This window comes from Nannospalax galili, unplaced genomic scaffold (assembly GCF_000622305.1).
Source record: "Nannospalax galili isolate Female #2095 unplaced genomic scaffold, S.galili_v1.0 scaffold95, whole genome shotgun sequence".
Lineage (NCBI taxonomy): Eukaryota > Metazoa > Chordata > Mammalia > Rodentia > Spalacidae > Nannospalax > Nannospalax galili.
The window spans coordinates 155,000-177,047 of record NW_008342393.1 but is presented as its reverse complement, the minus strand read 5'-3'; the positions used below and the strand labels follow the sequence as shown (position 1 = coordinate 177,047).

Below are 22,048 nucleotides of genomic sequence, written 5' to 3'. Positions count from 1 at the left end.
CCTGGCTCTGCCTCCCAAGTGCTGGAATTAAAGGCGTGCACCACCACGCCTAGAGCCTTTTGTCCTTTTCTCTTAGTCCCACTTTTACATAGCTTCCTCTAAGCTGCAGGGGTTCTAAACCCTTCTTCAGGAATGGAATGTGAACACTGCTCTGGTGTTTTTTCTCTCAGATGTCTTCGCAGACATTGTACTGATAGATAAATACTTTAAACAGAGCAAGGATGCACTGCCAGGCCTGGAGAGATGGCTCAGCGTTTAAGAGCAGGCATGCTCTAGCAGAGGACCAATTCCCAGTATCCACATCAAGCAGTTCACAACCACCTTTAACTCCAACATTCTAGCCCTCATGGGTACCCACACTCATGTAGGTATACACAGACACAGACACACACACACACACACTTAAATAAATAAAAAATAAAAGGAACACATTGCTATGACAGAATGTGTTTGGTTGTGGTAAAGAAACTGCTTCTGTGGTTCCATTCACCTGTAATCCCAGCACTCCAGGAGGACAAGGCAGGAGGATCACAAGTTCCAAGTCCATTTTGGTGACGTACCTAGATCCTGTCTCAAAAGACCAAGCCACTAAAGAGGTAGAGACAGGAGGATTAGGAGTTTAAGACCATCCTTGGCTACATAGGGAGTTCCAGATTAGGCTGGCATGTATAAGATCCCGTCACAAAACGACCTGGGTTTCGGTTTCCAGCACCCACAATGCAGCTAAGAACAATCCTTAACTCCAGTTCCAGGGGATCTAACACCCTCTCTGACTTCCATGGACATTGCACACCCTGGGTGCAATTACATACATGCAGGCCGAACACTCATACACATAAAATAGTCACATAAATAAATAAAATAAGATAAAATAAAAGTTGTGTGGGGACTCTCCCATGGTTTCAGATCCAGCTTGCTCTCTCATTTTGACACTTTGAACAGCTTCTTGCCTCTCATCTCCCTTTGATCTCCCAACTTCCACAGCAAACCACAGACCCCCTGTGTATGAACATTTACATATCTAAAGTTCACATTTACATTTTATAACATAAACTCCTGGAAAACAGGTCTGAGTCCAACCCCCTAATCTACTAGAGGGAAGAGAGCCTTCACCTGCCCAACCTGCCACAGAGGTATAAAGCTACTGAGTTGGAGGGGCTGTGAGCACTCTGCACTTGGGTATGAGCTTGTGTAGTCTCAGACTTTTGCGTGATCTATTAAAATGAATCCCTTGTAAGTAGCCTCGAGTCATCCTGTAGGCCCTGTAGGGTTGTGTGTTTGGGAGGCCTCCATCAGCATCTCCTTTGTAAAATGAGCTGAGGATGGAAGGTGGCAGGAGCTGATGAATTGCACCTGCCCCAGAGCATGTACACAAGGATGCTCCATCAATGTCACTGTGATGTGATTCCCAATAGAAACTTTCCACCTCTCTTCCTTCCTCTGACCAACTACCTCTATAGAAAGGGCTCCAATGCTCCCCTTGGAAATATCACTGCTCTTAGCCTGGGTTAAGAGGGTTCAGACAGAGGCCAGAGTAACTGCAGTCACACTATGTTCTCTCACTTGGCCTTCAGGCCAAGCCAGAGACAGGGAGGGAGGTCCCTTTCGGGGCTCTGTCAGGCCTAGGGAGGATGGAGAATGGAGAGGGAGCACTGACTACAGGGCCTTCCAGAGAAACGAAGGAACTCAGAACCAGACTGGTAGCCCCAGACAGGTCCCAACTGGAGTGCCCAGTGCCCACTCAGGAACCTACTGGAACCTTCATGGAGACCACATCAGAGCTGTCTTCCTAGAAAAACCATCTGCCCTCCTCCCCCACCTCTCTCAGCTCTGGGATTCACACCCCTCCCTAAACTGGTTCCATGTGCCCCAAACTGGGATTTGCTCAGGCTTGCCTCTCCTTCCTTGGGCACGGTTCCTGGGAATGCTCCATTACTTTGGTCTTTATTGTAGCTATTCACCTAACAAGTATTTTGTGCAACTCCCATCAGCTCCTGAACGAGACTCAGGGAGGTCTTGGAAATAAATCCCCCTCTGGGCCCTGGAGAGCTTCCTGGATACAGGAAACAGAATGAAAACAGCCACACCAGAGACAGACCAGGATGCTGAAGGACTGACCCAGTCCATGGTGGAAGGCTTCCTGGAGAAGAGGCTCAGCAGACTGGAACCTTAAAAAATAGTTTGGCAGAGAAGAGAAGGGGTTTGTTTTTATTTGCCTAAGTTGATTCTGTAGAATGGGCCCTATACAGGTGCCTGGGATTTAACATTCTTGTCCCAGTTCTGACCCCTGCAGGCTGCAAGAGTTTGCTAAAACCATTTCCTGCTCAGAACCTCCACTGCCTTATCTGCAAAGTAGGAATGTTTGTTTGGATAGAAGAATTCTGAAAGTCATCCCTACAGGCCTGTGGGCCCTTGAGACGGCAGTCAGAGCAATCCAGCTCCCCTAGCTGCTTGCCTGCCACCTTGCACTGTGTCTAGCATAGCAGACATTTATTGGATGACGTAATGGCACTATGACCAATATCTTGGACAAAACTGAAACCCTGCCTACCCCCCCACCCCCGCCCCATCAACAAACAGGTCACTTTGGGCTTCTGTTTCCTATTATCCAGAGGTTTGCTTTCTGATAAGATGGCGGAAGGACATCATCTATCCTGGGGCCTCTGGTTTCCACAGCAATGAATAGAAAAGTGGGCTACAAAACAGCTCTACAGAGCACAGACCTTGAGGAAAATAGCTGGATTCGGGCCAGTTTACATTTACTGAGTACCTACTGTGTACCATTGTTTTCACATACCTTAATTCACTTTTTAACCTTAATTCATTTAATCATGGTCTCAGAGGTCTACACAGAACACCATGGCTGGTTCGAAGCTCTAGTCCCCAGCGGTATAGACTAGCTGAGTGACCTCAGGTGAGTAATAGTCACTCTCTGAGCTTTCATTTCCACTTGTAAAGTAAAATGGAAACAATAGATCCACAGCACCAGGTTATGGGAAAGGAAATGAGCACGTGGAGGCAGAGCGCTCCATAAATGCTAGTTATTATGATTCCTCTGGGCACACAAGCCCGTTTGCCTCCTCCCTCCCCCCAGGGCACACACAGACATGTTCACACTCTCACGTACGGATAGATGCACAGGGGTAGTGCAAACGCCAGCCGAGGAGCTCGCGGCTCCTAAGACCCAAGATAAACCGAACCCGGAGGAGAAGCTGCCGGGTCTTTCACTTCCCTCCTTTTTCTCTCAGTTCTTTATGAATGAACTGCGGCCGCAAGGAGTTTATTTTTTTATGAATGGGAGCTCAAGATGTGAATGAAGTCGGGAGCCAACCCCTTCATTCTGATTGGCCTCCGCGGGCTGGGAAACTCCGCCTTCAAGCTCAGCTGGATGAGTCTCCCGATTGGCGGGCGTGCCTGGCCCTAGGGTTTCATTCACAAAAGTCAATGAAACAAAGGGAACCGGTGGGGGGGAAAGAGAACCTAGGCCGAGGCCAAGAGGAAACGCACCAATCAGCTGCTCCCCCGAGCTCACAACTGTCTGCGGCACCCGGAAAACAAGCCGGTGCTCTGGGGACCCTGGGCCGCGGCCGCCTCCCTCCGGCCTAGCCCCGCGACCCCTGGTGGTGTGGTCCCCTGGGCATGCTCAGCATCCCCCCGCGGCTCCTGCACAGACGCCCCGGCCTCAGGTGAGGCTGCGGAAGGGGAAGGAAGGGAGAGAGTCCGTGATTCCCGGCTTCGCCTCCTGCACACCACACTCTCCTCTTGCCGCCCGCTTCCGCAGATTCCAGGGCGGGGGCAGGGGAGGAGGCGTCGGGATTAGGGGTTGGAGGGGGCGCGGGAGTTGTGGGCGTGCGGATGGTGTGCGCCGTGCGCGCGCGCGCGCGAGCGCACACACACACACACACACACACACACACGTCTTATGTAACCAAGCCTGGCTGAGCAGGGCTGCAGAAAGCAGAAACGCCGATCCCAGCTCTCCGGAGCAGGTGGGATCTGCTTTGGCGTGAGGGGAGTTGGTGGAGACATTCGGCCCGCCAGGCAGAGACCTACCCTTGGTCCCAGTGAGTCGGAGAAGTTTCACCGTCCGTCCCGAAGCCTCGCGATCGCCCCCCTCCCCGGCTCCCTCCCCACGCAGTTCTCCCCGGACTGTGTACGAACTCACATCCCCCTCCCGGTTCCAGGTCTCTGCCCCCGCGAGGGGGCCCGGCCGTCTGGCCGGAGGGAGCGGCCGGATGGAGCGGAGGATGAAAGGCGGATACTTGGACCAGCAAGTGCCCTACACCTTCAGCAGCGTGAGCGCCGCGCCGGCCTCTACGCCCGACCCCGCCCTGCACCCCGCCCCTACTCGCCCCACAGCCCGCTCCCCCGGGGCTTAGTGGGGTCCTGGGTGGCCCGGCCCCTGAGTCACCCCGGGACCCCAACCCCACCCCTCAAGCTAGATTCCACAGGGTGATTGGGGGCATTCTCCCCACCCCCTTCCTTCCCCCGCAGAAATCTCCCGGAAATGGGAGCTTGGGCGAAGTGCTGATGGTCCCACAGGGGAAACTCATGGACCCGGGTTCCCTACCGCCTCCTGACTCCGAAGGTAAAGAGACAGATTAACCGCGATCCTACTACTCAACCCACAAACATCCCGAGGCCCCATCCCGGACCCCCCACCCTACGTTTCCAAAGAAAGAAAAAAATCACCGCCCAAGGGTCTCAGGTCATTCTTCTTGGTCACTATCTCCACTAGGGAGGCGGTCACCGGGGCTCGCCAGTATCTCTCCACCTCACCACCAATTCCCTTATTCACCCCTCAGATCTCTTCCAGGATCTAAGTCACTTCCAAGAGACGTGGCTCGCTGAAGGTGAGTAGTTTTGTTGCCTTTTTCTATTACTGTAGGTAGAGGGTGGGGGCCCTTCTGTGCCTCAAGGAGCCCTTCAAGTTCCCCACCTCAACTCCCCAACCACTTCACTGTCTCCAGCACCCAATGTAGACACTTATATTGATATTTATTTTCTCTGCCCTGAGCCAGGCTTGTATAACTAGGCCTGGGGATGAATCAGACCATTGTGTGGGGTATTTGCTTATTTGAATGGAACTTGGCCTCAGGCCCGTTTTCCCTGGTTGAAAATTTCATTTGCAAAGTTTGTTTGGCAGGAGGCTCCAGGGCTAGGTGTAGTGTTGGGGTGTTGAGATGTTGGAAGGGGACAGTGAGGGGCAGGAGGATGAGTAGCAATTAATTTGTTACTTATCTTCAGGAGTGACTAAAACATTGGTTCTTACTCCCCTCCTTTCTCTTCCCAACTCCAAGGTCCAATTTACTGTCCAAGCCAAAAGAACAACAAAAGTTTCAATAATTCTTTTCTTGGTACTTTGGCAAAAAGGACTTAGGGCAGCCTCCCCAAATAGCCTTGATTGTAATTCCAGTGGCAACTAGTCCTCCCTCCATCCCTCCTGAATACCTCCACCCCCAGGCAATTGCCCCCGTTCCTGTATACTGCGGTCGTGAGCTGGCAGTATTGAAGTCAGTGGCTAGGCCTAGTCTGGGTGGAGCAGTATGTCCTAGTTGGACTCCTTGGTATGTTTTGGTGAGTTAGCCTGAGAGTGGCGCTGGCAGGACTGCAGGTGGAAGACCGCATGGTAGCTTACTGTCTGAGATTCAGTAAGGGTTAACACCCCCATCTTAGCTAACATCCCCTTTATATTAACACTCTAAAACCCAAGAAGCCAAAAGGCTGGTAACCCCTTCTTGAGGTCCTTTCTCTCCCTTAGGGTCTCCCCATCCATCTCTCCTTCCGGAGTGCCTTTCTTTTGGAATTTCAAAGCTCAAATCCACCTCTCCTAGGACCCTGTATTGGAGCCTGGGTGAAAAGAGAAAAACCTCTAACTAGGTCTGTGGTGTGAGATGAGGTCTGCCTTGGTCACTATCAAGTATACATTTATATATACATTGACAGAATGTTTAGCATGGAGCACTCCCTCTAGAAATGTGGAATTGAGGGGGGCAGTCAGGGGTCTAGGTTTGGAGGTATTCTGTACATTTCCCCCAACTGTATGTCCTGTGTGCCCAGCTCCAAGTTATAGACAGAGCTTTGCTGGATGGGTACACCCCCCTCCAGGTTCTGGAGCTGGGCTGGAGCTGAAAACTCAAAGGTGTCAGTTTCTATGAGCTCTCAAAGACTTCCTTTCTCACCACCTGATTTCTGATTTTGGCCTGGCTCTCCAGGTTCCTTTCCCTGCCCGGCAGCTGAGGGTCCCTACAGTGGGCAGCTCCCGGGTTGTATGTTAGGTAGGAGTGGACTAAGGGTGGCATTTTGGTGGCACTCAGCCTATCTGGATACGAAGGGGAGGAAAATGTTCTCATGGCTCAACTATGGAAGCCCCTCCCCTTGATGGTGGGTCTAGAGATTGTGTGTCTGCGTGTGTCAGTGTGACAGTGTATAGGCTTTTGTGTGTGTGTGTGTGTGTGTGTGTGTGTGTGTGTGTTACATACAGCTGCCTTGGGAGTCCCTGTACATCTAAAACCAGTGGGTGGAGAGGTGGGGGTGGGGAATGCAAGGGGGGGGTAGGATCTCCTTGGTTCCTTCTCCTTCCTCCTGAGGGAGCAGCTCAGGTTCCTAGCTGGCGATGGATGGCCAGGCCTGAGGGGGGGATGCTGAGGCCACTTGCTCCTCCTCACTCTCTCTGCGGAGACAGATGCAGCTGCCAGGGCCCTGTACCCCTGCACCATCCCAGCATCACCCTAATCTTCTCTCCTGCCTCTTCCCACCAGGTCAGTGGTCCCCCACAATCCACAAGGAGCTTTGGGGTGGAGGGAGGGATGAGTTCTGTTGGAAACTTGCCAGTGGTGGGGGACATCAGGAGGTCTGGGCCCAGAGTCCAACCTCCCCTCTCTCAGCTTGGTTTCTTCCTAAAGCCCCAATTTGGAGAGAAGCAGTGGATTCTCATACTGTGGGTGGGGCTGCGAAGGTTGTTTTGGCCGGGAGGGGCGGGGGGGGGCTGTGTGTGTGACCAGGCTGGACCCAAGCAGAAAGAAGCAGTGCAGCAGCTGCTGTCTGAGCTTTGGGGGTGAGTGTTGAAGCTCTTTAGAAGCAGCATATACATCTTGAGGGTTGAGATTTTTCTAGGCAGGAGGGGGATGAAGTGAGCCGAGGAGGGTGCATCAGGTTTCTGGGTGCTGGTGATGTGTTGAAATGTTGGAAAAAGGATCATGCTGCCACAGAGAAACCCAGGCTCAGGCAGGCTGAGCTAAGATGTGGCTGATTATGTAAAAGATTTGTAGACCTGATGGAGGGTTCTTTTGTGGGCTTGCCAGGAGCCTTCATGAGCCGGTGGGGACAATGACTGTGGTAGTGAGGAACATTGATTCTGAACTATGCACATCCTTTGTACGAAGTTGGGGGGGCGTCTGTGAATTCCCAGAGGGCTGTGGGTGGGGTGTTGGGTCCTTGATCTCTCTTTCTGTGTGTAAAATTGTTGGGCGTGCACCATACACAAAGGTATATGAATTTTTCTAGAAAGAGAACAATCCGTAGCTTTTATCAGAATCTCAAGGGATGGATCTGTGCCCCTCTATAAGAATCTGCCTCCAAACTCTCCTCCAACGGTTCCCGTCCCTTGGTTCTTTGGCTGCCTTATCTGTAGATCCAAAAAAAGACCCTATGTGTGGAGGGTGAGCATGGAGGACACCATCATCCATATTTTGCCTCAAGAGCGAGGTACAAGGAATTAGGGTGTGAGTGTGTGCTGCATGCTTGTGCCTCAGGGGGTTCTGTGGGAAGGAAGAGGTTTCATCTCCCCAGTCCTTCATAATTAAATGTCTCCTTCTCCATCTTTCTATCTCCTTTCCTTCCAGAAGGTTCCTGGAGAGGAATGTCCCCTCCACAGAGAACTGGTTCCTTCCAGTGTAGAAGCTACCGGGGTGGGGGCAGAGTGAGGGTGAGTGTCTGGGCTAGTGGTTGGTGATACAATGAAGCACTCTGAAGAATGCTATCATTCCATCCACCCTGGGATTGTGGCCACCCCCAGACAGGGCTTCTGAGGAGTAGGTGATAGGCTTGGCTGTTTCACCTTTCCATTTCTTCGGGAGCCCATCTTGGGAAGTCCTCCTTTACTGGCTCCCGGTCGGAGGGAGGGTCCCTAAAACTGTCTTTTTCTCTTTCTTTCTCTGGGCATTATACTGACTTGACATACCATAACCCCCCATCTTAATCACCTTAATCTTCAGCTAGGTTCCCAGCCAGATTAGTCCCACCTTAAGTGCCACGGAGCTGGGGCAGACTCTGGCACACTGGCTCAGCAGCCAAAACACAGCCGCATCAACAAATAGAATGGTTGCATGCTCAAGACCAAACATGGTAATTAAAATTTCTCCTGCTCTCCAGGAACGCGAGACTCTGTTTCTGTTCCTATTTCTATCCTCCTTGACAGTCTTCTGGGTAACTGAGGGCCCTGTTCTACACCTCTGGGAGAAAGCCAATATTTAAAGGGCTGAGCATGGACTGGGGTTCACGCCCTACCTTGAGAAGATGGCATCGACTCTTTGGGGGTATAATCTGTGTGCTAAGGGAGATCTCTCTGGGGGTTCTGAATAAACTTCCAAGCTTGAGGCAGGAGGAAAGGGCAGATGACCCCCAGGGCTCTCTAGCCCAGTGGCGTCAGCAGGAGATGCCCCTAGCCCATTACCTTACTGGAAACTGATAGTTAATTAGGCCCCAAGAGGGGCCCTAGAGTGCGTCATCCACCCCTGCCAAGTTCTGTACCCCCTTTCCTGCCCTCAGGACCCTCCTTGCCCAAGTAGCAGGAGGGAAATATTGCTCACCTGCCCTCGCCACCCTCTCCTTGCCACCTTTGGGGTATCTGTCTCTTTTGAAGTGGGAGGGAGCCACCCAGAGCAGCTGAGCAGTTTTGTGTCCTTCCCTGTGCTTTCCAGGATCATTTGTTGGAAATTCAGGTGCCTGGGCCACCTCTGGGCTATGGAATGAGACTCTCTAGGATTCAGAATTGGGAGTGGGTGTGGTTAACAAAGCCTAGGAAATTGTTCAGTCAAGCCACCTGAGGGATGGCTACTGTGGGGTTATCAGTGACCTTCCAAAAGGCTGGGGGTTATATGCATTTATGTCCCATTGATGTATTATTTGACCACTTTAGAATTGTGTTACTGATTTGCCACAAGTTCCTAACTGCTGGTGCCTCCTGGTTTTTAAACCCCCTCACCCTAATCTCTGTCTAGAAAACAACTATCTAAACCATGTTATCTAAGCCAGGCATGGTGACATAGTCCTGTGAGCACAGCCTTTGGGAGGCTGAAGCTGGAAGATTATGAATTCAAGGCCAGTTCTTGGCCACCTAATGAGACCCTGTCTCAAAAAGGGCTGGGGATACACAAGGACCCCACAGTCAATCCCTGCCATTGCAAATAAATAAGTAAATGGGAAATCAACTATCTATAAATCTGTATTTAAAAGGGGCACTTGGTACCTCTGGCATTTGAAGCAAATTAAAGATTTCTCCTGCCAAGCACGGGATCACAACCCAAGTATCCCTTGTAAGATGTATTTTTCTGGTGGCCTCTCCTCTTTGGGTAGATGGTATGTGGAGATGGGGAGGTGCAGGGTGAGGGAAGGGCTGGCTGGGTTAGGGTCTTATTTCTTCTGGCTCCCTAGTACTGCCAACCTGAGAACAGAGCTCATTGTATATTAATACATAGACACCAAATAATCCTTCAGCATCTATTCAGAGTGGGTCCCTGTTCTGGATGCTAAAGAATCCATTGCAGACAGAACTGGTCTTCACAGCTTAACTTCTTGGAGAGATGGACAGACATTAACATGTGAATATATGTTAATAAGCTACCTTGAGGTAGCCATAGGCACATAAGAAATAAAGATAAAACAGATGAGATGGAGGAGAACCAAGGGGGAGCATGTTGCTTTGGGTGGTCCCAGAAGGTCTTGGAATCAGCCTGGCAGGGTGCTTAACTGTAATCCCAGCCCTCCTGTGGAGTCAGGAAGATCATAAATTTGAGGTGAACCTGGGCTACCCAGAACAGCATGTGAGGCTCTGAGGAAGAAGGACCCAGCTCTCTGGGCCCAGAGAGATGAGCAGAGGTCAACAGCAAGCGTTTAAATTTCACATTTTGAGTAAGAGAGCAATGTGATTTGATTTCTGTTGTAAAAAGATCACCCTGCCAGCTGTGTGGAGCAGTCTCTCTCTCTCTCTCTCTCTCTCTCTCTCTCTCTCGATGAGTCAGAAAGTGTTAGGGCTCTCTGTGGCTAAGATCCTAGTCAGAAACCACAGAGCTTTGACCCGTGGGATGCAGAGGAGACAGTGTGTGTGCTTTCATGGGATTGGGGTAAGGAGTACTCTCTATTCACTGGCTTGGACTCCTCACCAGTCGTTCCAACCTCTGAGTTTTATCCAGCACTTTCCACATTGGCCAATCTGAGAGCAGACTCCCAGGGAGTGAGAGTCTAGTCTCTTTGGGCTACAGGCTCCGTTGTCCTCTTTCAGACCCATTCTTACCTTAGATGATCAGGAAGTCTTTCTTTGTGTCTGTTCTTCTTCCTGATGTAATCCCCCCCCCCTTTTTTTCCCCTCTTGAAAGAGAGGCAAAAATATATACAAACTGTGGAGCCCAGGGAGGTACTCCTATAGTCTTACCTGTGATACCCACCCCTGAGGAGTGCTCTGTAGACCTCCAGCCCTGGGAAGCCCTCCCCTACTCTGGCTGCACATCAACCATGAGACACTGCCTCCAACCTCCTCTCCCATTGTTACCCTCTCTCTCAGGGCTCTTAAGCTTCCCTCTTTCCTCTGTTCCTACCCCTTTGTCAGGCTCCAGAACTCTTATGTGCCTCAAAATCATCTAGGAAGTTATTTGAAATGTAGATCCCTAGGCCCTCCCCAAATGAGACTCTCCCCCATCTGATCCTAAGTTCACAGGATCCCACAGTTTGTAATTCTCTTCCTCCCCGTCCCTATGGGATTTTGCTGTGAGCTCTGATGAAACCATGTAAACTTTGAAGGGCTGAAGGGTGGGTCCACCTGTGTTTCAGAAAAATGCAGGAAACACAAACAGAGCATCCAGGCAAAGCCTGGAATCTGCTCAGACTCATTCTTGGAGGCCTTGGGGGTCTTCATAGAGCCAGAGATGGCAGTAGGACCTGGGGTGGAGTCACCCTCTGTTTGAAGTTCTTGACCCCTTCTGAACTGGTGCTAAAGTGCAGGTTGGTAGAATTGGTGTTTTCCTGGGGCTGCCACACAGGACCCTGCCCTAGGCTCACCTCTGGCCTCTCTCTCTTACAGCTCAGGTACCAGATAGTGATGAGCAGTTTGTTCCTGATTTCCATTCAGAAAACCGTGAGTAGTGAGCACTGAGCAGAGGAATGGGAGAGGGGGTGGGGAATGGGACCGGAAGTGAGTCATGGGGACAGGGAGTCATCCAGAGCAGAGCAGTTTGCTTTAACCTAAAGATGGGGTGAAGGTCAGGGCTCCCCATCCTGGGATACAGACCAAGACAGTGACTGAGAGATGAAGACCTTTGGTTGAGTCTAGGGCTAGTAGTGCAGCCTGACCCAGCTCTGTTCTCTTATTTGCTTTCAACTCCGGTGAGGTTGCCCCCAGGAGACATTTGGCTATGCCTGTGAAGAGTTTTGGGTTGGATGCTAATGGAGGTCAAGGTGCTGCTAAAAATACCCTATAATCCTCAGAACATCTCTTATCTCCCCTGCCCTAATCTGGCCTCAGCAGCACAAGTATCACTGTTGAAAAACCTGAACTCACACCTGTAATCCTAACCATCAGGAGGGAAAGACAGGAGGATAGTGTGTTTGAGGCCAGCCTCCATATAGAGTGAGACATTGCCTGACATTTTTTTTTTTTTTAGAAGCAAAGAAAGAAGGAAAGACAGGATGATTAGGTATCAGATACTGTACATCTGTCTTCATCAATGGAATGTAATGGGCACAAACATGGGAAACAGCACATAACAGAACCAGGGATTCCAGGGCATCTGACTAGACTGCAGGAAGCCAGGATGCCACTCACCCCAGGGCTCAGCCACAGTGGTGGCTGGACTTAGAGAGCCCAGCAGGGGCCCAGGAAAGACCAGTGTTCTTCATAGATAATTAGGAGCATGTGGATGTTATTCAACTGACATTCAATTGGGCTAACATCCAACCAGAAAAATGAAAGAATCTCTATAGACTCAAATAAGAAAATTCCCTTGGAATTTTCTAGGGCACTCAAGAAAACCAAAGCCCCTGGGTTGGAGATACTCACTCCTAGGAAATTGTTTCCTGGGCTTCTGGTGTGCGTGCTGAACTCTTGGGTGGTTCCCTTGGTTAATACCAGACTTTAGCCTGATGTATAAAACTAGATAGAACGTGAGTGACCAAAGTGTTCTGAAAGTGACTGAAAACTGAGAGCAGGAGACTGTGCTAGTGGCCTAACTAGTCCTCGGGTCCCCAGAGAGCAGAGGTGTCAGAAGTCCTGCCTGCCTCTACTCTCCAACCCTGCTCTCCAACCCGCAGTAGCTTTCCACAGCCCCACTACCAGGATCAAGAAGGAACCCCAGAGTCCCCGCACAGACCCGGCCCTGTCCTGCAGCAGGAAGCCGCCACTCTCCTACCACCATGGCGAGCAGTGCCTTTATTCAAGGTGAGCCCAAGTCTAGGATGGTGTGGTGAAAGGGAACAGAACAAGGCTTTGACTAAGGGAAGAGGACGGGGTAGCCCTGAGCTGAGGCAGCAGTAGAGAAGAACGTTAGACAACTGAGGATTTCTTAGCTCCTATGAGACAGCATCACCAAGCATTCGTCTCAGTAAGCAGGAGGCACCACATAGTGGACAGCGGACCTCAGGTATACCAAGGCCTGAGCACAGTGAGTCTCTACCCAGAGGCCCTCTGTTCTACTCAAACCAGTTGCTCCGGGCTGTGGAAAGATATTCTCAAACTGAGGCCCACTTACAGGATTAAGGAAAGGGGAAAAGGAATTCACTTGGGACCAGGGATGTAGCCAAGTTGGTAGAGTGCTTGCATGACATAAACTGGACATGTCATCTTAGCGCTTGTGGAAACAGAAGGATCAAACATTTAAGGTCATCATCAGCTACATAGCAAGAATTTGAGGCTAGCCTGGAATACATGAGACCATCTTAAAAAAAATAATCACATGGGGCTAACTCCCAGCCCCTCTATTCCTATAATTGCTATAATCACTTCCTTGGGGATGAAGGGCATAAAGACGGTCTCTTAGCTTCTCTGCCCCCTCATCCCCATCTCCCCCTCAACTCCAGTGCCTATGACTCCCCCAGACAAATCGCCATCAAGTCCCCTGCCCCCGGTGCCCCTGGACAGTCACCCTTGCAGCCCTTTCCCAGGGCAGAACAGCAGAGTTTCCTGAGATCCTCCAGCACTTCCCAGCCCCACCCTGGCCACGGGTACCTCGGGGAGCACAGGTAAGGAGACAGATCCACTGCACCTGGGGACCCAGACTTCGCCAGGCAGTCTGGGCTCAATTCCTAAGTTCTCCACAGAGACCTAGCTGGGAGGAAAAGGGGAAAGGGGAGATACTGTCACACATATTCCACCAGAGCCCTGTCAACTGTCCTGGGTGCAGGCTCAAGGTGGGGTGGGGGCTAATGTAAGATTCTCTTCTCTTTCTTCTCCATCCAACTGTCTAGCTCCATCTTCCCGCAGCCCCTCGACATGTGCCACTCCTTCACGTCTTCTCAGGGAGGGGGCCGGGAACCCCTCCCAGCCCCCTACCAACACCAGCTGTCGGATCCCTGCCCGCCCTACCCCCAGCAGAACTTCAAGCAGGAGTACCATGACCCCCTGTATGAACAGGCTGGCCAGCCAGCTGTGGGCCAGGGTGGGGTCAGTGGGCACAGGTACCCAGGGGCGGGGGTGGTGATCAAACAGGAGCGCACAGACTTCGCCTATGACTCAGGTAAGAGACTCTCCTGGGGAGGGCTCTGAGTTTTTGTGGGATTGCCAGGTGGGGGTGGCAAACAGTCTTGTGAGCAGAGTTGTAAGCATAGGTCTCAAGACCTCTGTTTTCACCATTCCATGGTCTGTTTACCAGTTCATAATCCAACTTACTCATTTACCTTCTGTATTTTTCTCATATTTAAAAAAATTGTCCTTTTCCAATCAGCAAACATTCAGACAAAAAGATAGGGGTATGTAGACCTCTGCCCTCAAATAGCTTTCAGCAGTAGGAAGGGAAGGTATTTATTTTATGTATATGAGTATATTGTCTTCATATATTTTATGTGTATAAGTGCACCTGTGTCATGTAATGCCTGAGGAGGTCAGAAGAGGGCATTGGATCCCCTGAAACTAGAGTTAGGGACAGTTGTTAGCTGTCATATGGGTGATGGAATCCAACCTGGGTCCTCTGCAAGAGCAGCCAGTGCTCTTAACTGCTGAGCCATCTTTCCAGCCCTTATTTCTATGTTATAGATGTTTGGGGTCTTAATTAACCTACTAAGACCAGGGGACATGATAGTGCTGAGTTGGAGGATACAAAAATGAGATTATCATTGGTCTTTTGTTGCCACAGCAGTTTAAAAATACAAAGGAAAGCTGGGTATAGAGGTACATGCCTATTGTTCACTTGGGAGGCAGAGGCAGGTGGATCTCAGGCCAACCTGGTCTATTTAGGAGTTCCAAGCCAGCTAGGGTTAAGGGAAACCCGGTTTCAAAAAGAAAAAAAAAATAAATTAAATTACAAAGGGAACTGAGTGTGTGCACCCCTGTAATCTGAGCACTTGGGAAATAGAGAGAGGAGGCTCAGGATCAAGGCTAGCCTGGGCTACAGTGTCTCAAAAAGAGAGAGAGAGAGAGAGAGAGAGCTGGGTGTGGTTGCTCATTCTTATAATATTAGTACCCAGGAGGCTGGGGCAGGAGAATGGTCATGAATTTAAGGCTAGGCTTGGGCTACAATATGTGTTCCAGGCCAGTATGAGCTACAGAGTGAAACCCTGTCTCAAAAAACCAAAATAAATGGCCTGGTTTGATGGCACACGCCTTTAATCCCAGCACTCACAGAGGCAGAGGCAGATGGATCTCTGTGATTCCAGGCCAGCCAGGGCTATATAGTGAGACCCCCGTCTCAAATAAATAAATATAGCTAGAGATGAGAGGAGGCTCTGAGCTGGCTGGAGTTTTAGAAATTTTCTTTTCCTGGTGCCTATAGTCTTTTAGATGCTGGGGTGGGGGTGGGGGCTGAACCACAAACCCCCGAAGCCACTCTGGGAGAACAGGATGGGTGCTCCCTTCCTCTAACCCTGGCCATAAGCCTGTTCGGGACTAGTGAGGTGGCGGGAGGAAGAGGGAGACTCGCAGAGCTGCTGACCTTCAAAGGCTGTAGACCGGAGGGGATCGTGTTACATGCCCTTGAACTCCTGCTCCTCCTCCGCTGGGCTTTCCTGAATGGAGTCTGGAATTCCATTCACAAAATGGAGGCATGAATGAACCCACCGTCCCTCCTACTCCCGGAGGTGTCAGGTTTCAGCGCTCATTCATAGGTGGGAGTGGAGGGGGCGGGAAGGGGTCGGAACTTGACCCGGTAGCTTCACACTGCAGCCTTAGGTGGAGCTGGGGAGGTGTCAATCCTGCGCCAGGGAAAGCAGTGGAATGTGCTATTAGACCTGAAAAAAACCAGCCTAGTGCCCACTGCCTCCCCCGATGTGTGCATGCTTCACACACACACACACACACACACACACACACACACACACACACACACACAGGCACCGGGCTTGGAACCTGAGCTGCTGGACCGGATGCGTGTCCATTCTGGGGAAGTCTTAGGTGAACCCTTACACACACGCACACGTACACACACCGCTCCCCCTCTACCCGGAGGTTCATTTCTCACCACCTCCTTCCCCTGAACTCACAGGAAACAGCTGCTCCCAGGAATCTTGGGCCTTGTGGAAGTGCTTAGGCCCAGCTGCTGCCACACACATCTACCCCAGCCCTCCAGCTGAGAGCCTGAGGCCTTGAACTCCCTCTGGATGAACTTCTCCTGGGATTTGGTGGTGGGAAAAGGACAGTCACTGGAAGACACAGGCTAACAGGAAGAACTTGAATGTGTGTAGGGCTTCCTCCTGTCCTCCACCTCAGCCTCTTACAAAATCACCCTTTCTTCTCTCCCTCAGATGTCCCTGGGTGTGCATCAATGTACCTCCACACTGAGGGTTTCTCTGGGCCCTCTCTAGGTGATGGGATGATGGGTAAGGCAGCCCCTTCCATCCTAGCCCAAGACCTCCAAGTTTTGGGTAACAGTCATGTTGTCGGGGAGGGTCACCCCACCCCGGAGGCCCTGTGGACTTTTGGGGGTCTCCTATCTGTGAACTCTCAGATCTGAGCAACCTCCAACTTCCTCCACAAGGTTATGGCTATGAGAAATCTCTTCGACCATTCCCAGATGATGTCTGCGTTGTCCCTGAAAAATTTGAAGGTCAGAGAAGTGACTTCATGGGAGGGTCAGGGTCTCCTCCATCCCCCAACACACAGTGTCCTAAAGGAATCACATTTCATTGTTGGGAAAGGTCAAGACACTCAAGAAAGGGTCTGGAGAAGCCCCTTTGGGGAAGCCCCCTGGGAAAGGGGACGAGGTTGGTGGGGGACAAAAAGACATGCACCCCAAACCTTCTCTGACCTCATTCCCAGGAGACATCAAGCAGGAAGTGGTCGGAGCTTTCCGCGAGGGGCCACCCTACCAGCGCCGGGGTGCCTTGCAGCTGTGGCAGTTTCTGGTGGCCCTGCTTGATGACCCAACAAATGCTCATTTCATTGCTTGGACTGGCCGGGGAATGGAGTTCAAATTAATTGAGCCTGAAGAGGTGGGTCTTAGGTGTTCCTGCCCCTCCTCCAGCTTTGGAGCCTCAGATGAGAACCTGGGAAATGGCACTTGCTCTTCCTGACCTAGATTCTCTCCAAGCCTGAGTCTGTGAGCTGTGCTGGTCCCTGGCCTCACTTCCCTCTGCACCAAGAGTCTCAAATGCTCTTTCCACCCCAAGACTTGCCTCTTTTGTCTCCAGGTTGCCAGACTCTGGGGCATTCAGAAGAACCGGCCAGCCATGAATTATGACAAGCTTAGCCGCTCACTGAGATACTATTATGAGAAAGGCATCATGCAGAAGGTCAGGCTGAGGCTCGAGCACAGCAGGGTGGGAGCCACGGATGTGAGGAGGGGACAAGGGAAGGATGGGAGGTTATTTCGTAGCAGGTTTGTTGGAATAGAAAATGTCAATCCCGAAGTTCCCCCCAACTGCAAAGATGCTAAAAGTAGCTAAGGCCTCACATATGGAGAGATTAGGATGGGACACAAATACCAGAGGGAAATCAGTGTGGGAGGGAAGGGATCCTATACCTTTTCATGGCCCAGAAGCACAAGCTTCCCCTAGCTCTGTACTGAGGCAGGGGCCTAAATGGGCTGACCCAGCCCTCTCTTTACATAGGTGGCTGGTGAGCGTTATGTGTACAAGTTCGTGTGCGAGCCTGAGGCTCTGTTCTCTCTGGCCTTCCCGGACAATCAGCGTCCAGCTCTGAAAGCCGAGTTTGACCGGCCAGTCAGTGAAGAGGACACAGTCCCTTTGTCCCACTTGGATGAGAGCCCTGCCTACCTCCCAGAACTGGCTGGCCCTGCTCAGCCCTTTGGCCCAAAGGGTGGCTACTCTTACTAGCCACCATGGGTGGGAGCTGCCCAGTGTACATATTGGTGTATTTGGTGTTGGGGAGCCCCCACTGATACCCACGGAAATCTCTAGGGCAGATCTCTGTCCCATCTGTTGCCCTGGGCCAGACTCAGATGCTCACTGGAGTCTGGGGAAAGGAAAAATGGAGGCAGGTCAAGTTTAAAGGCCATGTTACTGAAGCGCCCCGTGGTTTACCTCTGCCCGCAGTTCAGCTCAGTCTCTAGGTCTTGCTTAGAGGCCCAAATCCCAGTTCCCTTCCCCCACCAGAGAACTAGTATCTCTTCTGTTCTTGGGACAAGGGGTTTCCCAAGTTTATTATAACAGCAGGGCCAAGGGGGTTCCCTGAACTCCCCAGTTCTCCTGTAGGAGACTGAAGCCTGGGCTCTGCCCTGAACTAGGGCCCTGTGTTCTTGGTGCTCTGTGCTTCCGGAGGCAGGAGCAGGTGGAAGGAACCTGTGGTGGGTGCTGGGGGAGGCAGAAGAAAGGGGTCCTGCTCCCAGGGGCCCTCTGGCTCTTCTCTGCCTTTTGTAGGCCCACCCAGGTCTAGATTCCACCTCCATCTCATCTGCCAGACCTTAATAAAGGCCCCTGCTTCTCCTGTTAGCTCTTCTGTTCTGCTTCCGTGGGTCAAGGACCTGGGGTGGGAAGAGCTATGGCTGTGGAGCAGAGGGCTGGAGTTCGGGGAGTATCCCAAGGCCTTAGAGGATGACATAGTGATGCCCTTGTCCCTGTTTTCCTGGCCCAAACAATCCCTTGCCCATCTGGAAAAAAAAAGAGTTCACCTCTTGACTCTGATTTTCCTCTGAAAAATGGGCTTCATGAAACCTCCTCTTCCCTGGAATCATGTGAAGACCCAGAAATAATGGTCAAAGGGTATTTTTAACCACCCCTTAGCATGATTGGTCTCTCATTGGGTGCTTGATCTATAGCCCTGCCATTATAGTAGTTCTCATGACCATGCAGTCTGTGAGTGCCCCAACTGCTAGTCCTACCCAGGCTCCAGGTGGCTGCTGTCACTGGGGTTAGAGGTAAGCAAAGATGGGAGGGGATGGGAATGCAGGTTCTTGGCAGGCCAGACAGGGACTAGATCTTCAGGGTGATGGTAGTGTGAACATTCCTTAGACCAGAGTCCTGGAGAGAATAGTGACAGGCAGTGTGACTGAGGAGCTAGGACAGAAATAGCCCAGGAAAAGGAAGGAAGAGAAAGGGTGTGTCCTAGAGTCATCCCTTGTAACAGCTTCTCCAGAGCTGACTTAGGTAAAAACAAGTCCAGCTTACAGAAACCCAAACACTACCTACAAATAAAAAGCAACACTTATTTCTAGAAACACAGAATATCTGCTTTGCAATTTAAAACAAGAGACCCAAAACCAAGTCTTCAAAAACAAGTTTTAGGACTAGTGAGATGGTTCAGTGGGTAAGGGTACTTGCTGTCAAGCCTAAGGGACTGAGTTCCATCCCTGAGACCCATGTGGTAGAAGGAAAGAGCCAACTCTCATCAGGTTGACTTCCACACTCATGGTGGCACGTGCCCCACCCACCAATAAATAAATGTAAACAAGAAAAAGCCTCATAAATTTAAAAAATATAATTTCACATTAGAGCCAGGACTGGTTCAAGGTCACTCTTAGCTACATATTCATGAGTTCAAGACTAGCCTGGGCTACACTGTCCCAAAAATAGGGGGGAAGAAATCAGATGGAAACCCTCAAAGCGTTTACATGAGGCACATCCCAAGGGCTCCACAGTGCCACAGCATCAGAACTTCAAGTACTTCAGCTCAGGCAATACTGCTCCCATGAGGCATCTACAGCAAACGTTGAGGTTAAATTCTTTAGGCTAGCTGGGTGCTGTGGCACATGCCTTTTAGTCCCAGCACTCAGGAGGCAGAGGCATGTGGATCTCTGAGTTCAAGGCCAGCCTGGTCTACATAGTTCCAGGCCAGTTGGGGCTACAAGGAGACCCTGTCTCAAAAAGACAAAAAAAAAAATTCTTTGGGCTAAAGAAGGTGTCATCAACACCCAATAGTGTTCCCACATGGATAGAGAAAACTTAGACCCAGGAACCGATCCCAGCAGCAGAGCTTACACATGCCCAAACACAAAGACTGAAAATTGCACTAAGCTCCTGTTAAGGTGAACAATATACTTTAATATCAAGAAGATTCCAGTTCTGTGCATAAAACCTACATTCTTTTCTGGGTTCTCAGATCTTAATATTGGCTCAAGAAAAAAGCTGGGTGTAGTGGCACACTCCTTTAATCCTAGCAGTGGCAGGGAGATCTCTATGAGATCAAAGCCAACCTGGTCAACATAGGGAGTTCCAGGCCAGCCAAAGCTACAGGGAAACTGTGTCTCAAAAACCAGAGAGAAAACAAAGCTGGGCCTGGCGATGTACACTTGCAACCTCAGTACTCAGGAAGATGAGGCAGGAGAATGAATGAATTCAAGGCCAGCCTGGGCTACAGAGTAAGACCCTGTCTCAAAACACAAACACACATGAAAATCATAGCCAAGTGCCTCACTGTATAACAACAGCAAGCCAGCTCTCCTGATTCTGAACAGATTTCCCCCCTTCAGAGCAGTCTCGGCTCTGTGATTGAGGTGGCTATTCTAATGGACAGTCAAATAAGTGGTCAGACCCACTCACTGCCATAGTGCGGAAGTGATCCCAGATCTCAGGTAGACAGGGTGAAGAACAGCCACACAGCTGGGATCCTACTTAAGGCAGAAGGATAACCAGCTACTGTCCCTACATCCTTTCTAGGGCTGGTCATATAGAGCACTTTTATGAGGCCCTAAATTCAGTCTCTAATCCCACACGAGAGGGGAAGGGCAATGAGACAGAACAAGGAGAGAAAGGCTTCAATCCCAGCTTAAACTCAAAGCTCAGGTACCAACATGCTAGGCACATTGCTGGGACTGGTTGGGCTGGCATGGCTCAGGACTACTCCAGAACAGGGAAGCTCAGGCAGGAATAAAGACCGAGGAGCCTGAGCTTACTTTGGCAGCACATATTAAAACTGGAATAATTTAGAGATTAGCATGGTCCTGTGCAAGGATGGCATGCAAAGCCATGAAGTGTTAGATCCGCCTGCCTCTGCCTCTGCCTCCCGAGTGCTGGGATTAAGGGCATGTGCCACCACACCCGGTGTGTTCCATATTTTAAAAGACTGGGAGCTGGGCATGGTTGCACACACTTTTAATCCAAGCACACAAAAGGCAGAGGCAGGTGGATCTCTGTGAGATCAAAACCAGCCTGGTCTACATGGCAAGTTCTAGCCTAGCAAGGGCTACAATGATATCCACAGTGTTCTGGATTCCTGTCCTAGTCTCACTGAGGAACACACTCCGGCGCTCTCAGCTGAATGAAGTGAGGGAGCTGTCAGCACATTCTGGATTCCTGGACTTGTGTCTAGGATGTACTGCCAGTGATACCAAACACTGCTACTTACCCTAGAATGTTGTAGTCTTTCAATGTCTGCCACATAACTCTGAAGTTCTAGTACTAATTTTAGAAGTTACTGACAAGGCAAGGGAGCAGCAGGAAGGATGCAATGGCACAGGACAAGCCCAATGGCCCCCAGGCTCCACTACAATCCCCATAGTCTAGCATCACCGTAGTTGCTTTGAAGAGCAATGGGAAGAGGATATTCCCAATCAAGTGCTAGAAGAAAAACTAAATGAAAAAGCAGCCCCAGTGAGGATGGTGGTCAGCACAGACCAGATGAGAGGAGTCATTTGGTTTCTGCTAGCAGTGAAGGAAGGGAAGGTTTTGTTCAAGTCCACTGAGGACTTCAAGGGGACAAATTAAACAGTGTCATTACTTGCTGTGTTTCCAAAGAAATGGACACACTGTTCACTGAGAGTATGACGGGTGGGGGACAGAGGGAGAACTTTGCATGTTTAGATGCAGCATATGTAACCAGATTGAAGTGCTCTGGCATGAATGTGGTCAATCCCACCCACGAGCTGACAGGGCTGGGCTAACCCCACTGATGCTGAAAGACAGACTGGAGGTCTGGCCTGTGCATCATATCTGGGTCCAATGAGGCCTGGGCTCTGGTTTGATCTGTCATATGCACCAGAGCCATAGATACTAAATCTCCCTTATGGGGCTAGAAAGATGGCTCAATGGTTAAGAGCACTTGACTGCTCTTGCAGAGGACCCAAGTTAATTCCCAGCACTTACACAGCAGTTAACAACTGTCCATAACTCCAATTCCAGGGAATCCAATGTCCTCTTCCGACCTCCATGGGCACTGTACAACATGGGTGCACTTACACACATGCAGGCATAGCACTCATACACATAAAATTAAAAATAAACTCCCTCACAACTCATT

General features: G+C 50.7%; 1 protein-coding gene, 1 long non-coding RNA gene and 1 pseudogene across 8 annotated transcripts in view; 2 read left to right on the top strand and 1 right to left on the bottom strand.

Annotated features, from left to right (window-relative positions):
• LOC115071287 overlaps positions 1-4,174 on the bottom strand; it is a 66,610-nt gene extending 62,436 nt beyond the window's left edge. For both annotated transcript variants that reach the window (XR_003850376.1, XR_003850377.1), the window contains exon 1: positions 4,054-4,174. This is a non-coding gene — a long non-coding RNA (uncharacterized LOC115071287). The remainder of the gene's footprint in view (positions 1-4,053) is intronic.
• On the top strand, positions 3,438-19,001 carry Etv4 (ETS variant 4). Of its 6 annotated transcripts, none has more exons than XM_029565986.1 (13): positions 3,438-3,686; positions 4,185-4,295; positions 4,495-4,588; positions 4,806-4,853; positions 11,297-11,350; positions 12,523-12,649; positions 13,288-13,449; positions 13,675-13,943; positions 16,162-16,236; positions 16,395-16,463; positions 16,676-16,848; positions 17,047-17,148; positions 17,467-17,691. In XM_029565986.1, exons 2-13 carry the CDS (start codon positions 4,236-4,238, stop codon positions 17,689-17,691), a joined length of 1,458 nt encoding a protein of 485 aa, XP_029421846.1. In that variant the 5' UTR covers positions 3,438-3,686; positions 4,185-4,235. The 6 variants fall into 6 exon arrangements, with proteins under 6 accessions (XP_029421846.1, XP_017654922.1, XP_029421847.1 ...); XM_017799433.2 differs by having other exon boundaries at positions 3,494-3,686; positions 13,306-13,449; XM_029565987.1 differs by lacking the exon at positions 3,438-3,686 and adding an exon at positions 3,901-4,064.
• A 1,698-nt stretch (positions 19,002-20,699) lies between these two features.
• Positions 20,700-20,798, top strand: LOC115071303 (annotated as a pseudogene).
• Positions 20,799-22,048: the final 1,250 nt, after the last annotated feature.

Coding starts and splice junctions, on each gene's coding strand:
- Etv4 (XM_017799434.2), top strand. CDS start 4,236: ATGGAGCGGAGGATGAAAGGCGGATACTTGGACCAGCAAGTGCCCTAC. Junction 13,944..16,161: donor AGACTTCGCCTATGACTCAG/GTAAGAGACTCT, acceptor TCTCTCCCTCAG/ATGTCCCTGGGTGTGCATCA. Junction 17,149..17,466: donor AGAAAGGCATCATGCAGAAG/GTCAGGCTGAGG, acceptor CTCTTTACATAG/GTGGCTGGTGAGCGTTATGT.